At 42.7% G+C, this 17,558-nt stretch overlaps 1 protein-coding gene across 1 annotated transcript; it reads right to left on the bottom strand.

Annotated features, from left to right (window-relative positions):
- Positions 1 to 544: 544 nt before the first annotated feature.
- Positions 545 to 3,326, bottom strand: LOC109748022 (protein arginine N-methyltransferase PRMT10). Its single transcript, XM_020307081.4, has 8 exons — positions 3,054 to 3,326; positions 2,753 to 2,945; positions 2,413 to 2,518; positions 1,982 to 2,171; positions 1,417 to 1,602; positions 1,257 to 1,340; positions 959 to 1,141; positions 545 to 812 (listed from the first exon to the last, which is right to left on the bottom strand). The coding sequence occupies exons 1-7, from the start codon at positions 3,252 to 3,254 to the stop codon at positions 965 to 967; spliced, it is 1,137 nt and encodes a 378-aa protein (XP_020162670.1). The 5' UTR covers positions 3,255 to 3,326; the 3' UTR covers positions 545 to 812; positions 959 to 964.
- Between the last annotated feature and the right edge of the window lie 14,232 nt (positions 3,327 to 17,558).

The following is a 17,558-nucleotide window of genomic DNA, read 5'->3' as shown; positions in this document are numbered from 1 at the left end:
TCAAAATGGAACTAGATTGCCGACCAGCTAAAACAAACTGCAAAAACAGTTCAGTCTATCTTTCCCTTTAAAATGTAGTGAGCACAAACACATCAGTTGAACGAAAGTTACATCACAGGCATTGGAAGGAAAACCAACAAAATTACTGATACAGCAAGCAAAATCTCTGACAAAAATACAAAATGCACTCACAATGGTAATGCTATCACTTCGGAATTTTCAAAACTTAAATGTCAAAAGGCAAAGATTAAAAAAAAACTTTCAGAACATCAGATAAAATTGCCAAGCAGTTTTCATCTGTTTTAGTTTGTCTCTAAACACCTTAGTTTGCTGTCAGTGCAAAGAGTTCATCCAGAAATACCTCAACTTCTGTCGATGTGAATTACTATCAAAAGTCAAAGCAATCTAGGTATAGTCAGATGGATCTCACTGAATAACAGCTCAGATTGGTTGCATCTTCGCTTTAAAATTCAGTGAACCCAAGTTGAACTAAGTGACAGGCATCGAAAACCAACTTCTAATCTAGAGGCAACAGCTCGAATCATTCAACCAATCAAATGACAATAATAAATTACCGATACAACAAACAAAATCTCTGGCACTTGATCATGCCTCATGGTATCACTGTTACACACCCCGCATAGTATGTATTACACAAAGGTTGGCCATTATGCCATACTATGAAAAACAAACACACCGGGGACCAATGTTTCTCTGAACTGTGGGCAAGGTTTTTGATACGGCACAGCACGACACATGATAGCACACAATGCCCTGACATCCCATCAACCGAGTCAGATCCAGTCAGTGATCTGTTAAAACAGAAAAAAAAAGATTAGGTTAAATCCTGGTGTTGAACCATTAACCAAAGTGCTTCATCCCAAATGTATTGTGCACCTTCACGCTAAAAACTGAATGGGTATAATTCAAAAGCGTATTGCAGTTCTGTGAACCAGACCTTGCTCTACTCTAAGAAAATCTTGGTTGCGACTGCTGGTAGCTTCCTTCCAGATGCCTCGTGCAGTTCATAGGTGATATCCATATCCATAAGCCGGTGATTCTCTTTCGAGCGAACCATCGAGAAAGAAACATTGATACTGTCCCCTTCATTTACTCTCGGAGCTGGAGTCATCAAGAATACCTTGGAGAAGAAACAAATGGCTGTCAGACAGACTGCCAGGCAACTTGATATAATTGCCGTTAGAAAATTCAGCAACAACAGAAAAGGATACTGATATATATTCTAGAAAACCAACCTGCTGACCCCAGTGTGTCCCACCATTCTCATCTGGGGCTGTATTCAATTCAACTTCCTCAACTGCAGGGTTTTGCTTGCTACCCTGTAAGTGGAAAATAGTGAGTGTCTTCCATTGAGTAAAACATGAGAGATCTGTGAAATAATTCAGCTAGACATACTCTAAAGTGAACATCAAACCACCCAGCCAATGCAGCTAGCCTTGTTCTATCCTGGTTGATTGGCAATGTAACTTGTGCTCTAACTTCTCGAATCTCTTCAACGGTTGCTGTCAAGCAATCCATCTCCTTGACGACAGCAGGTTGCCCAATAAGTTGGTTCGGATGAAGATTGTTCCAAATTGAAGACTGCAGAAGAATACAAAGAATGGTTATGGAAGTGAGAAATGTCTTGTAAAAAGAACTGAGGGTCCTTACTTGAAGTATGTAGTGATTAATTGTGAAATACGGTATATTACAGGCCTATTAGGTGCAAGTCATTTATAAGCTTCAAAAAAAAAAACTAAACTTTACATCCCAAGACTGGAGTTATTTGAGAAACAAAGAACTACACAAACATTTGGCATGGCCTTGTCCTTTTTGATGAATATAAATTCGTAGGAGCTACTTCAAAAAATATCATTATACTAAGACTTATGTTTGTATAGATGAATCACATTTTTTCAGACCAAAAGCATGCCAATCCAACAAAAAGACAAAAATATGATGCCTTTGTGCTAAGAGATACCTTGAGATAGAACTTCTCGTGTTCTGCACGATATGCCTTTGTCAAGGCATTCATGTTGACCCCATAATAAGCCTGGGTGTCCTCAACAAAATGATTCCAGTCATTCATAGCAATCTCGAAATCTTCCATCTTTTTGTCACCCAAACCACTTCTTATTGGTGCTAACCACATCCGAGCATGACTAGGATACCTGCAACAGATTGATCCCGCATTAGGTACATCTGTGTTTTATTTGTGCAAACAACAAAATCAGAAGGGTGTTGATTGTCATCTTTCAGACAAAAAAAATTTAAGATCATGTGTTTGTTAATTTAACTTGATTTACAGATTATTTGATCAGGCTGCATATAACAATCATAGTTCTGGTAAGAAAATTCAATACCAATACAAGTTCGCAAACTTAGAATTCAAGAATGCTTCTCTTTACTTACATTACACCACCTGGATTCAACCAGCGGTCACGTGCGCATATGACGGAATCAAACATGGACTCTCTCAAGAGATAGTAGCCCATCCACTCAGAGATAATGACATCAACTGCAGTTCCAAAAACACACACACAACAAACTGATCAATACTCAATATACATCATATCTTTCATATTCTGATAAGACTAAAAAAATCCCCTTTCAAGATGAAAGACTTGGCCTTTTTGTTGTCAACAATATTGCTGGGATATCACTCCACCAGCCAACGCCGGTACTTCCAAATGTTACCATCGATTCAGGGACGAACAAATGTAAGATGGAGTCAAGAAACGAAAAGACTCGCCTTTCTCCGGCAGCACAATGTCCTCCATGGTGCCCTGTATGACCTCAACGATGTCGGCGACCCCGTTGGCGCGGACGAGTTCGCGGGCGTGCTCCGCCACGTTGGTGGCCTCGACGGCGTACACCTTCCTGGCGCCGGCCTGAGCGCTCCAGATGGCGAGGATGCCGCTCCCGGTGCCGACATCAAGAACCACCTGACAGATCCGCCGAATCAGTCGAACCGGGGCCCCAAATTACAGCAAACCTCGGACCTCCGGCGATTCGCGGGGACGGGGGAGCGGGGAGGGGCCGTTTGTTCTCACCTTGCCGCGGAAGTGGTGGGGGTTGCGGAAGACGGCGGAGTGGTAGGCGTCCATGCGGACGCGGTCGCAGAGCATCTCCTTCTGGTGGTAGAGGTAGGCGTAGGTGCAGAAGTAGTTGGCAAAGTCGACCTCCTTGTCGACGGGGGGCGCGCCCCCGGCGGCCGAGGAGGCGGCGGCGGCGCCGTTGGGGGGAGACGCCATGGGGAGGGGTGTGGGGTGGGGGCGGGAGGGGAGGAAAGACGGGAGGGGTTTTCGTGCGGTTTGGGAGGATGGCTGCTCGTTTCTAGGGTTTATGGGGTAGGGATTTTTAAAGGACTGCTGCCATGGGTCTCAGCCGTTGGATTGTGCTTTAATATTCGTGCCCGGGGCTGATGGGCCTTTTTTCTTGCATCTGTCGTGGAAGGGACTGTGGTCCATGAACCTTAACAGAAGTTTTGAGGGTTTCATTGATGTGTGTATGTCTATCAGATGTATGTTCAGATTCGCGCGCCCCGACAATTAGGGTTTCTCGCCTCCTGCCGACAATGCCGCAGGTCTGCCTCCTTAGACCATGGAGGCGCGGTGGTTCTCGGCCCTTGCCGAGGGAGAGCTCCTGCTCCATTTTTTGGTGTCCTTTCGTGTTCGTTTAGGGTTTCTGTTCTGTTCAGGAAAGTCAGATGGTGACGGCTCCCGGAAGATGGAATAAGGTTCCCCCTCTTAGCCTCCGTCTTGACGGTGCGTCTAGTGTCGTCGGAGGGTGTGTGGAGGTGTGTCTCCAGGATTCCGCCATTTTCGATCGGCGTTTGTCTTCGTTGAATCTACTTGGACCCGGTCTTCATCCGTCTGTGTTCATGTGTCTACATGTTGATACTTTCGATTTACACGCCTATTCAATGGTAACAGTTGTCGTCCTGGTGTGTTGGTTCTATGAGGCCTTAACACGACAATTTCACGACTGTTGACTACAACAAGGTTTGTCCGGCTTTGGTAAGGGAATGGCGATGATGGTTGTGCACCTTTGGCTCTTTCCAGTGCTTGTAGTCATCGCTAGATGGTCTACCGAGTTGGATGTAATTTTTATTACTTCTAATGTTCTTTGTACTTCCACGACTATTGATAAATAGATTGAAAGGTTTCCCGCCAGAAAAAGAATTGTGTGGGTGGTATGCATCCAACTAGATCAGAATTACGCACTCATCTCTCACATATCTCTATTATTAAAGAGAATTTGTATGTCGTCACTTGGTACCCCTCCCATACACCTCGAGCTTTTTCCTTGGTCGATTCCCAATTCCCACCAAACTTTTTTTTACAAACAAATACCTCACCCCACCCACTGGTTTTTGGCCCTAATGATTAAATTTGCCCGCTACATCACCTCTCCTTTTGTCCTTTGTTATGATGCACTAATGTGCAGTCCCAGCAGTTCCACCTCCATTCAAAATCTATATCTATACTTTTTTACCTAATAATAAAGCGGCTATTGCTTCTGCCGATGCGTCATCGAAATTGCCTCCGAAGTTGTTGTAAATTACCCACAATGTCATCAATAAGTGAAGTAAACGATTCATTTTTTTTTCAAAGTCGTCTCGTCGGGTTCGGCTCTTATAAGATGATACCCTTACATATATCAGAAGGACACACATACTGTAGCGGCTAGAGCGCACCCGGGTTTGATCCTAGGAACTACCATTTTTTCCTCTACTTTTCTCTCTTAACAGCGAGCGTGCCTCCTCCACCCCACACACGTTCATGGGCCAGGCGACGCCCCCTTTTTTTCTTTTCTTATTCTCGTTTCTGTTTTTCCTTCTTCAAATTAATTCGAGATTTTCAAAAGTTCTGAATTTTGAATTTTATTTGATAAATAATAAAATATTCATGAATTCAAAAAATGTTTGGAAAATCATAAAATGTCCAGTATTGTAAAACTGTTCGCATTGTTTTTAAGAAATCATAAAATTTTCATGCAACCAAAAGATGTTTGGAAAATCATAAAATGTCCAGTATTTAAAAAAATGTTTGCATATTATAAAAAATCACGATTTTGAAAAATGTTCGCAAAAAAATACCCGCGATTTTAGAAAAAATGATCATGTATTCAACACATATTCGGAAATTAAAAAAAATGGAAATTTTAGAAAATGTTCACAAAATTCAAACAGGTCGGCAAATGACAAAACTAACCTGTTTACATCGAGGTTTTTTTTTGGATATGTAAAGGTTGTTTTATGATTTTATGTAGTACATGTGAGTCGCATAAAAAAAGGTTTGCATATTCTGTACAGCGTTGAGCCCAACAAAATTGAGACAACTTTCTATGAATTAGTTTTTGCAAGCTATATGAAATGACTAAATATCTAAATTGCCTCCATACACATCTATGTTTATTCTGGTACTATAGTTTTACTGGTCAGGGTAAACACCGTAACTCTAGGTCAAGGTGAGACACATCATTCATTAGTCTAGCTCAGGCAGGGTCCGTCAATGTAGTTTGCTCAGCCAAAAGTGGCTATTGCTTCTAGCAGTATGTCATCGAAATTGCCCTCGAAGTTGCTGTAAATTACCCACAATGCCATCAATAAGTGAAGAAAATGATTCATTTTTTCAAAGTCGTCGGGTTCGGCTCTTATAAGATGATACCCTCACATACATTAGGACACACACCTACCATAGTGGCAAGAGCCGCTGTCTTCCACTTGGGGGACCAGGGTTCGATCCCAGGTACTACCCCCTTTTCCTCTACTTTTCTCGCTTAACAGCGAGCATGCCTCCTCCACCCCGCACGTGTTCATGTGTCGGGCCATGACACCCCCTTTTTTTCTTTTCTTATTTCCGTTTCTGTTTTTCCTTCTTCAAATTAATTCGTGATTTTCAAAAGTTCTGAATTTTGAATTTTATTTAAAAATAATTAAATTTTCATGAATTCCAAAAAGTTTGGAAAATCATAAAATGTCCAGTATTTTTAAAATTGTTTGCATTGTTTATAAGAAATCATAAAATTTTCAAGAAATCAAAAACTGTTTGGAAAATCATAAATGTCCAGTATTTAAAAAAAATGTTAGCATATTATAAAAAATCATGATTTTTAAAAACTGTTCGCAAAAACATACTCATTATTTCAGAAAAAATGATCATGTATTCAAGACATATTGAAAATTTTGAAAAAATGTTCACAAAAATTCAAACAAATATGTAAATAATGAACAAAACTAACCTGCTTACATAGAGGTTTTTTGGGATATGTAGAGGTTGTTTTATGATTTCATTTAGTACATGCGAGTCATGTAAAAAAAAGGTTTCCATGTTCTGTACAGTGTTGAGCCCAAAACAATTCACACAACTTCCTACAAATTAGTTTTTGTAAGCTATATGAAAATGACTAAATATCTAATTTGCCTCCATACACATCTATGTTTGTTCTGGTATCATAGTTTTACTGATTAGGGTAAAGAGTGTGACCATCACATCTGCCTCCATACACATCAAGGCGAGACACATCATTCATTAGTCTCGCTTAGGCAGGGTCCATTAATGCAGTTTGCTCAGTCAATTTTTTTTTGTTGTAACGCCTTAGGAAATGAAGTCATGATGAGACCATCACATTTTTAGCTTTTGATGACTTCTTAGAAGTTTCTTATCTCATCATGACATGATTTAGACATAGTTTCTGAAATCACATTTTTAAAGTCCTGATCTCATCCTGACATATTCAATCTTAATTTTCTCTACCACACATGCATAATACGATTGTTTTTCTTCCGTTGCAATGCATGTGCATATTTGCTAGTTTGCTAGTAATAATAAAGGGGTTATTGCTTCTGGCGGTACGTCATGAAAATTGCCCCAAAATTTACAAAATATTACCCACCGATGCCACATATAAATAATAATAAGACGTTTCACACAGGGGAATCCCCGCCCGGCCCATGTTGTTCGGACCTCCTATACTGCTCTCTGCGCATTGGGAGAAGATGCAGTGCGCCCGTTTGGGTCCGCCCATGTCCGGTCGGCCTGTTTATTAAATTAAAATGTTTAATAAATCATAAAATGTTTGTGGATTATTTTTTTTGCTTAATTAAAATGTTCGAAATTTTGGAAAAAAATATTCATGATTTTTAAAATGTTTGTGTACTAAAAAATATTAATGAAATTGATCAATATTTCTTCAATTCAAAAAATGTTCACGAAGGGAAAAATATCATAAAAATTCAAAAACTGTTCATGACTTATAAAATAGTTTATTCATTCATAAAATGTTCACCGATTCAAAAAATGAACATGCATTTCAAAAAATGCTCATTAAATAATTTTTTTAAATCAAGACAATGTTTGTGAGTTTCAAAAATTGTTCCACCAATTTCCAACAAAAGGTTCGTCCATTCTAGAAATGTTCGCCGATTCAAGAAAATTGTTTATAAAAATGTTCAATTTTTTATTTTTTTAAATAGTATAAAATGTTCATGAATACAAAAAATGTTCGTGATTTTAGAAAACATTCGAAAATTTGTAAAAGTGTTCGTGAATTTGAAAAATGCTCACGATTTGAAATATGTGCACGAGTTTTAAAAAAAGTACATGATTTCAAAAATTGTTCATGATTTCAAAAAATCAAAACGTCATTAACTAGGAAGAGGGAAATTCAAGTAGGTAGGAAATAATGACATACCATGTGATAATGAGTACCATCATTGCCGCTAGAGAATCACTATCCTTTGCTCAAAGATCTATGATGATGTTCACCCTGAAAAACAATTAGTCATCTGAAAGTGTCTGCATGATAGTCGGATGGAACCAAAGTAATAGACTGTGCTAAAGACTTTCGTAGGGCACATAACAAATCTTTTGCGGCATATTTAGTCTCCTAGAGATGCCTCGGTATTATATTTTCCATTCTAAATTCGAAGTTAGTTTCTCCTATAGATTTTAGATGGGATGTCCTGGACATTTTCAGTCTCCTAAACAAGTAATAGTGCATTTTGGAATCTTTTGTGACTACTGGATGATGTCTTCTGTACATAAATTAGTCACCGTGTTCACTTGAGTTGAATGTACTAATCTTGACTTCGTAGATTAACATCAATATTGTCACAAACTTCATGTCTGGGGCATACCAATAAATGATGCTTTGTCAGACTGATGAGTGATATTTTTGCACTCATTCCATCATTGTTTAAACCGGATAATCCCAAAATATCTGAGAGAATCACTTTGATATTGTCACTAATGAATAATGAATGCGAGAAACTGCGAAATTCTTTGTTTAGTGTGTTTCCATGGGAAATGGACCCAAAGATGGAAGAAAACCATCATATACAAGGAAACACCAAGTGTGGGAACCAAGCCAATTCAAATGGAGGCGCCACATAGGCAACAAAGCAAAAGAGAGCGCTCGGTAAGAGCACGCCTTCTCGTACCGCATGCCAGGAGATCCAAGACGTCCAACGGAACACACTTTATAAAGGGGGCAGGCCTAATTCACGAAGGAGGTGCCGGAAAACATCGCAAAGAGCGAGAACACCCCCAAAAGCCATTCACAAACCCTAGCTGCCGCCATTTCCCATCTCATCACCATAGTCATCACCTCCATTACCACTGTAGTCACCCTCTCTCGAGTTGGACATACTTGTATACTTGTAATCGCTGCATCGCAATTGGAAAATATTGTAAGACTATTCATCAATCAATCATTCATCTTTATGCCGTCTTCAACGATTTCTTCTTGCGATCCGACCGTGATGTGTGTGTAATTCACTAACGCGGTGTATTGAGGGCAAGGCTTTGCAATCCTATGTATTTGTGCATGGGATCGTTGGACGACTTTGCTTGATTGACGTTATTTGTATGTGTGGTTCACAACTTAGTTTTCATTTGTCTTCTTCTCGTTCTAAGGCCCCGCAGGTATCTGGGATCCCGTATATCGATTAGTAGGTAACAAGTGAGGACACATGGAACACTATTCTGAAAACCAATGACATAAGTGATTAGTACGGCAAAGCAATTCCTTCCTCGGGGATAAATGAGGTGTAGTCATTAAACGCATCAGGCTCTTGTCTGAAGAAATCCTTAATAACTGAGGTAACCCAATGCGACGGTAAGGACTAGCGGTTGGACAACTGACTCTCGATGCAAGCCGTGGTCGGCCATGACATACTTTGGACACATCCTGCACTTCATCGCGTTGTGAGCACATCGTAACGGGTGGTTATCAGAACAATGTTGTAGATCAAGACGAGATCACACGCATAAGTATACGGTTGTGACTGTAAGTCCTCATATTCATGCCTATTTCCATATTATTGTTTACACCTAAAAGGTTGTTTAAAAGGTCCAGGGAACTGGAACAACTGTCGAGCACAATAACTTGTTTGAATCTTTTTCATAGAACACATCCTCTCATAGGTTCAATACCAGGGTCACTCCTTGGGAAAAAGACCAGAGACTTTCTACAATCCAAAACAGTCATAACGGGCCATCACGGACCAAGTAAAAAACCTACTGAATTAAGCATCCACACCTCCAGACATTTTGTTCGCATGCAAGAAGTCTCCCAGGAACACATTCTATTCCTAGCAGTCGTATAATGTACTAACATTTTCGCTGTTTATATCACTAAAGCTACTTGGGCATGGTCTCTAAAGCAAATTACCTGTCGTCCGTTTTTCCAGTATAATAAAAAATAAAGATAATCAGGGAAATTTGAAAATTTATAAGGGACAATCTGCATGGAGCGTGATCGAGGTCGGCACTCATCTTTGCTGGTAATGCTCATGGCGCCACTGATGTTAGTTGTTCCTGGCGAGAAGGAGGTCGCGAGGCGCGAGGCAGGTTAGAGCGAGAGCGGCAGGTCGCGTCGGAGGAGAAGGTGCGGGAGGGATGGCGAGCGGGGTGAGATCCCTACGCGCCATCGGAGCTTTTCTCGCTGGAGGTGCTGCCCCGAGGACCGAGGTGATGAACGAGTGCCCATGATGATCCTCATCCTCGATCAGGCACTCCCGAGATGACGGTTGAATGGGCGGGAGGTGGCGTCGGGGAGCATGCGAGAAGGCACGGTTGCTTCCCGCCGCAGCTTGGGAACATAGTATGAGAATTGCAACTTGCAACTACCCCTCTATATGTGGGAGTTAGGGTGTTTTGTGGTGATCATCGATAAGAGGGGATGGGAAAGGGATATGCTGGAGCACGTTTCATTGGGTCCAAGTCCAACTCTCCTTATATGGGCAGTTTTTTCTGGGGATGGGAGAGATGCTCTCACACACGATACAAAACCTAGCGTGAAGCCTTCAACCAGTTACGTGCACCCAGCGGGCAATGTTCAGTGTTCCATGACTAAAGAAGAGACAAGCTACCAAGAGCAACCAATAATAGCAACCACATTTTTTAAGAAAACTGTCTAAAACGTTGGCTTTTCTATCCGAAGAAGAGAAGAAACCCCGCCGCGGCATGTGGATTATTACTTCCAAAAATCACTAGCTCCTTGTTGGTGTATGTCGGTTACCACATGTACGCCACTTCATTGCAGTTTGTCCGGTTTGCGTACTCCCGCTTTTCTGTTACCAATTGAAAAAAGGTTGTGACTACGTCCACTTTGATTGTTACCAATCACGCCTTTAGAAAAGCACCATTAGAGCCATCCAACCTTGAGGCATTAATGGATGCAAGGGAGAAGATCGCCTCTGTAATATCAATTTCGTCCAAAGGCTCATCTATAGCAGGAAACGAAAGAAGCAAGGGACCGGCAGGTCTTTGCTTATTATGTTGAATAATTAGGCATTTTCCCGTTTAGTTTAATCCAGAAAAATAGTGGATAAAACAAATATATTGGTGAAACTAGAAACTAGCAACAATTCGTTGAGACTAGTCATGCAATCAAAATCATAAGCAAAATGCATCATATCCATGTCAATCGCTACTAGCAACAAACCAAATGCTAGCCCTAACAGTGAGGATAAGATGGCATACGACGCAGTAGTAGAAGGTGCGGATGTCCCGATCGTCATGTCGCTGAAGAGGTCGTTGATGTCGGGGAAGAAGTCGTCGTCGGGGAACTCGTCGTTGGGGAACTCGTCGTCGGTGATGTCGCCGTTCGCAACCACGATGAACAAGCACTAGTAGAAAACAGGGCTTTCGTTCGAGCCTAGCCAGCCCATTAGTCCCGGTTCTGCACGAACCGGGACCCATGGGGGGCATTAGTCCCGGTTCGTGAGCCCGGGGGCCGGCTGGGATCTCGTGGGCATTGGTCCTGGTTCGTGTGGACCCATTTGTCCCGGTTCTAGGCACGAACCGGGACCAATGGGCCTCACTCCTGGCCCACAGCCATTGGTCCCGGTTCGTGGCTCGAACCGGGACAAATGAGTTGCCTATATATACCCCATCGCCGCAGCAGAGCACTCCACAGTGCTCTGTTTTTTGCTGGCCGGCGAGGGGGAGGGCATTGGGTGCTCTAGCTCACCTCCTATGCACATGAGGTGTTCGATGAAATGCCCGAGCCACACTAGTTAAGCTTTCTCCTCTCGAAGCTCGACCTCCGAGCTCCATTTTCCCCGAGATTTGTCTAGGTTTATATTAGCGGTCCGTCACGCCCCGTCCCCGTCTTCACCGCCGTCGATCGCCCGCGCCGATCTCGTCGCCGACACCACCGTGGTGAGCCTCTTGTTCTTATCTTCTTTCTGAAAGAAAAAATTCTTACTTTACATAGATACTTGTCTAATTTTCTTACTTTTGACACACATAATTATATATAATGCACGCAGATGAACCGACAATGGATGTACGGTGACAGACACACCTTCGAGTACATTAAGGGCGTGCATGATTTTCTCGAAGTGGCTGAGGCAAACAAGCAGAATGGTTTTATGTGTTGTCCATGCCCTAAATGTGGGAATACGAAGTCTTACTCTGACCGGAAAATCCTTCACACCCACCTGCTTTACAAGGGTTTCATGCCACACTATAATGTTTGGACGAGGCACGGAGAAATAGGGGTTATGATGGAAGACGGCGAAGAAGAAGAGGACGATGACAACTATGTGCCCTCTGAATACGGCGATGCTGCAACGGGGGAAGCTGCTGAAGATCAAGAGGAACCAGACGATGTGCCCGATGATGATGATCTCCGCCGGGTCATTGTCGATGCAAGGACGCAATGCGAAAGTCAAAAGGAGAAGCTGAAGTTCGATCGCATGTTAGAGGATCACAAAAAAGGGTTGTACCCCAATTGCGAAGATGGCAACACAAAGCTCGGTACTGTACTGGAATTGCTGCAGTGGAAGGCAGAGAATGCTGTGCCTGACAAAGGATTTGAGAAGCTACTGAAAATATTGAAGAAGAAGCTTCCAAAGGATAACGAATTGTCCGACAGTACGTACGCAGCAAAGAAGGTCGTATGCCCTCTAGGATTGGAGGTGCAGAAGATACATGCATGCCCTAATGACTGCATCCTCTACCGCGGTGCGTACAAGGATTTGAACGCATGCCCGGTATGCGGTGTATTGCGGTATAAGATTAGATGAGATGACCCTGGTGATGTTGACGGCGAGCCCCGCAGGAAGAGGGTTCCTGCAAAGGTGATGTGGTATGCTCCTATAATACCACGGTTGAAACGACTGTTCAGAAACAAAGAGCATGCCAAGTTGATGCGATGGCACAGTGAGGACCGTAAGAAAGACGGGAAGTTGAGAGCACCCGCTGACGGGTCGCAGTGGAGAAAAATTGAGAGAAAGTACTGGGCTGAGTTTGCAGGTGACCCAAGGAACGTATGGTTTGCTTTAAGCGCGGATGGCATTAATCCTTTCGGGGAGCAGAGCACCAATCACAGCACATGGCCCGTGACTCTATGTATGTATAACCTTCCTCCTTGGATGTGCATGAAGCGGATGTTCATTATGATGCCAGTTCTCATCCATGGCCCTAAGCAACCCGGCAATGATATTGATGTGTACCTAAGGCCATTAGTTGAAGAACTTTTACAGTCGTGGAATGGAAACGGTGTACGTGCGTGGGATGAGCACAGACAGGAGGAATTTAACCTGCACGTGTTGCTGTTTGTAACCATCAACGATTGGCCCGCTCTCAGTAACCTTTTAGGACAGACAAATAAGGGATACCACGCATGCACACACTGTTTAGCTGACACAGAAAGTATATACCTGGACAAATGCAGGAAGAATGTGTACCTGGGCCATCGTCGATTTCTTCCAACCAACCATCAATGTCGAAAGAATGGCAAGCATTTCAAAGGCGAGGCAGATCACCGGAAGAAGACCGCCATGCGTACCGGTGATCACGTACTTGCTATGGTCAATGATTTACACGTAATCTTTGGAAAGGGTCCCGGCGGACTAGCTGTTCCGAATGACGCTGAGGGACGCGCACCCATGTGGAAGAAGAAATCTATATTTTGGGACCTACCCTATTGGAAAGACCTAGAGGTCCGCTCTTCGATCGACGTGATGCACGTGACGAAGAACCTTTGCGTGAACCTGCTAGGCTTCTTGGGCGTGTATGGGAAGACAAAAGATACAGCTGAGGCACGGGAGGACCTGCAATGTTTGCACGAAAAAGACGGCATGCCTCCAAAGCAGTATGAAGGTCCTGCCAGCTATGCTCTTACCAAAGAAGAGAAGGAAATCTTCTTTGAATGCGTGCTTAGTATGAAGGTCCCGACTAGCTTCTCGTCGAATATAAAGGGAATAATAAATATGCCAGAGAAAAAGTTCCAGAACCTAAAGTCTCATGACTGCCACGTGATTATGATGCAACTGCTTCCGGTTGCATTGAGGGGGCTTCTACCGGAAAACGTCCGATTAGCCATTGTGAAGCTATGTGCATTCCTCAATGCAATCTCTCAGAAGGCGGTCGATCCAGAAATCATACCAAGGCTAAGGAGTGATGTGGCGCAATGTCTTGTCAGTTTCGAGCTGGTGTTCCCACCATCCTTCTTCAATATCATGACGCACGTCCTAGTTCATCTAGTTGACGAGATTGTCATTCTGGGCCCCGTATTTCTACACAATATGTACCCCTTTGAGAGGTTCATGGGAGTCCTAAAGAAATATGTCCGTAACCGCGCTAGGCCAGAAGGAAGCATCTCCATGGGCCATCAAACAGAGGATGTCATTGGGTTTTGTGTTGACTTCATTCCTGGCCTTAAGAAGATAGGTCTCCCTAAATCGCGGTATGAGGGGAGGCTGACTGGAAAAGGCACGCTTGGAGGGGACTCAATAATATGCAGGGACGCGCATTCTTGGTCTCAAGCACATACACAGTTCTACAGAACTCTACCTTGGTGACCCCGTATGTCGATGAACACAAGAACAGTCTGCGCTCCAAACACCCGGAGCAGTGCGATGACTGGATTACATGTGAACACATCAGGACTTTCAGCAGTTGGTTGGAAACACGTCTCAGAGGTGACAACACTGTTTGTGATGAGCTGTACTCGTTGTCCAGGGGACCATCTTCGACTGTATTGACTTACAAAGGATACGAGATAAATGGGGATACATTTTACACGATCGCCCAAGATTAAAAGAGCACTAACCAAAACAGCGGTGTCCGCTTTGATGCAGCAACGACCAAGAGGGGAAATGACACATATTATGGTTACATAGTGGACATATGGGAAAACTTGACTACAGACATGATTTTAAGGTCCCTTTGTTTAAGTGCAAATGGGTCAATCTGTCAGGAGGCGGGGTACAGGTAGACCCACAGTACGGAATGCCAATAGTGGATCTGAACAATCTTGGGTACACTGACGAACCGTTCGTCCTAGCCAATGATGTGGCACAGGTTATCTATGTGAAGGACATGTCTACCAAACCAAGAAAAAGAAAAGATAAGGAAGCGAATACATCATACAATGAGCCAAAGCGCCACATATTCTTTCAGGAAAAAGGGACATCCTGGGAGTGGAGGGCAAGACAGACATGTCTCAAGATTATGAAAAGTTTCATGAAATTCCTCCCTTCAATGTCAAGGCTGACCCAAGCATCCTGATAAACGATGAAGATTATCCATGGTTATGGTGCAATAAGCAAAGGACACAAGCGAAGAAAAAGTGAAGACTTTCTCTCCACATCTATTATGATGATACCATGCCAACTTTCAACCTTTTCGTAGTTCATTTGAAATGCCTGTTGTAACAGACGAGTTTCCGTATGAAATCCTGATACTTCGAAAGAGATTGTCCGTTTTTCAGAGTTCATTTGAAATGATGATACCCTGCTATGTGGGTGAAATGATGAAACCATGCCAACTTTTTTTCAGAGTTCATTTGAAACGCTTTTCAATTTCAGGGTCTTATAGCTCAAAATAATCAGTAAATGCATGAAAAATAACAAATGAAGTCAGAAAGGGATGAAAATTGATGATGTGGCTTTGAATGGTGCATTTGAACACACAAAAAGTCAGGAGTTCAAATAAGTTCTAAAAGAATGAAATCCCTTTGTAACAGACGAGTTTCCGTATGAAATCCTGATACTTCGAAAGAGATTGTCCGTTTTGTACATGAAGTGCATCCAGTTTTTGCCGTAACCCTCTCAACTTTCTTGCACATGCTATGTGGATGAAATGATGATACCATGCCAACTTTCAACCTTTTCAGAGTTCATTTGAAATGCTTTTCAATTTCAGGGTCTTATAGCTAAAAATAATCAGTAAATGCATGAAAAATAACAAATGAAGTCGAAAATGGTTGAAAATTGATGATGTGGCTTTGAATGGTGCATTTTGAATACACAAAAAGTCAGGAGTTCAAATAAGTTTAAAAAAAATGAAATCCCTTTGTAACAGACGAGTTTCCGTATGAAATCCTGATACTTCGAAAGAGATTGTCCGTTTTGTACACGAAGTGCATCTAGTTTTTGCCGTAACCCTCTCAACTTTCTTGCACATGCTATGTGGATGAAATGATGATACCATGCCAACTTTCAAGCTTTTCAAAGTTCATGTGAAATGCTTTTCAATTTCATGGTCTTATAGCTCAAAATAATCAGTAAATGCATGAAAAATAAAAAATGAAGTCAGAAAGGTTGAAAATTGATGATGTAAGTAGAAACTAAATAAAATAAAATAAAATTTAATAAAATATATAAGTAGAAACAAAACAAAATAAAATAAAATAAACTTTCATAACATAAATAAAATTTATGGACCTAAAATTACCAAAGTATTTTCTATTCAAAACATTATAAGCAAAAAGAATTTTCCTGAAATAACTAAAATAGCAACAGTAAGTATTTTGTTGTAAGTAGAAACAAAATAAAATAAATAAAGCAAAAGAGAAAAGAAAAAACTGGGAAAAAATAAAAAATGCCACCTACTGGGCCGCCACGGCCTGAATACGACTAGAAACCCATCCATGGGCCAGGATTCAGGCCCGCAGAAGGCCCAGCAGGCCCACAGGCATAGCAGTGCGAGATTAGGCCCAGAGGCCTGCAGTTCAGAGGAGTTCAATGGAGGTGGCGGGGTAGGGCTTATAAACCGGTCCTGCCGCTCCTCGGCTAGCGAGGTGGGACTAAACATCCCACCGCACCGCGGCTTTGGCAGGCGCAGGACATTGGTCCCGGTTGGTGCCACGAACCGGGACCAATGCACACATTGGTCCCGGTTTGTGGCACCAACCGGAACCAATTCCCCCCCTTTAGTACCGGTTGGTGCCACCAACCGGGATCAAAGGCCTCAGGGGGGCATTGGTCCCGGTTGGTGCCACGAACCGGGACGAAAGCCTTTGCTATATAAGCAACACTTAGGAAAATTTCAGATCTCCATCGCCAGTTGCCCCCCCGCCCGACGACGCCGAGCTCATCGACGCCGCCAGGCTGCCCCGCCGCCGTCGCCCGTGCCCCCGAGCCCACGCCGACACCGTCCGCTGCCCACGCCGTCGCCCGTCGCCGTCGCCCTCCGCCCCCGCCCCCCGCCGCCGTCGCCCTCCGCCGCCCCCGAGCCGTCGCCCGTCGCCGTCGTCGTCGCCCTCCGCCGCCCCCGCCGTCGCCCTCGCCGGCCGCCCCCGATGTGAGCCGCCGCCGCCACGGCTCTGTTCAGTGTTTTTTTTTCATATAATGTGTATTATTTTTTTGTTCATTGCATTTTTTCATATATATAATGTATATATGTATGTGGTAGCTATATGATGAATGGATGTGGCTATGTATGTATGAATATAATGTTCATAGCATTTTTTTGTTTATATATGTTTTTTTCATATATGTATTAATTTTTTCTTTAGGTTGTTAGTAGATATCGATTTTAGGTTAGTGCATTTTAGGTTAGTGTAGAGGAAAAAGTAAAATAAGGAAAAGGAAGAAAAGATGAAGAAGGAAAGAAGGAAGAAGAAGAAGAAAAAGAAGAAGAGGAAGAAGGAGAAGAAGAAGGAGAAGAAGAGGAGAGGAAGAAGTGGAAAAAAGAGGAGAAATAAATAAGAAGAGGAAAAAAGAAGAAGAAAAAAAAGAGGAGAAGAAGAAAGGAATAGAGGAGAAAAAGAAAAAGTAGAATAAATAAATAAGAAGAGGAAAAAAGAAGAAGAAG

Source organism: Aegilops tauschii, chromosome 7 (assembly GCF_002575655.3).
Source record: "Aegilops tauschii subsp. strangulata cultivar AL8/78 chromosome 7, Aet v6.0, whole genome shotgun sequence".
NCBI lineage: Eukaryota > Viridiplantae > Streptophyta > Magnoliopsida > Poales > Poaceae > Aegilops > Aegilops tauschii.
Note: the sequence above shows the minus strand (reverse complement) of the source record. Positions and strands in the feature narration are given on the sequence as shown.

What these genes read in the sequence shown, in the direction of transcription:
- LOC109748022 (XM_020307081.4), bottom strand. Translation starts at nt 3,254, where the DNA reads ATGGCGTCTCCCCCCAACGGCGCCGCCGCCGCCTCCTCGGCCGCCGGG. An exon ending in ACGAGAAGTTCTATCTCAAG is followed by an intron (nt 1,603 to 1,981) that starts GTATCTCTTAGC and finishes ATTCTTCTGCAG; the next exon opens with TCTTCAATTTGGAACAATCT. An exon ending in GGTTTGATGTTCACTTTAGA is followed by an intron (nt 1,341 to 1,416) that starts GTATGTCTAGCT and finishes TTCCACTTACAG; the next exon opens with GGTAGCAAGCAAAACCCTGC.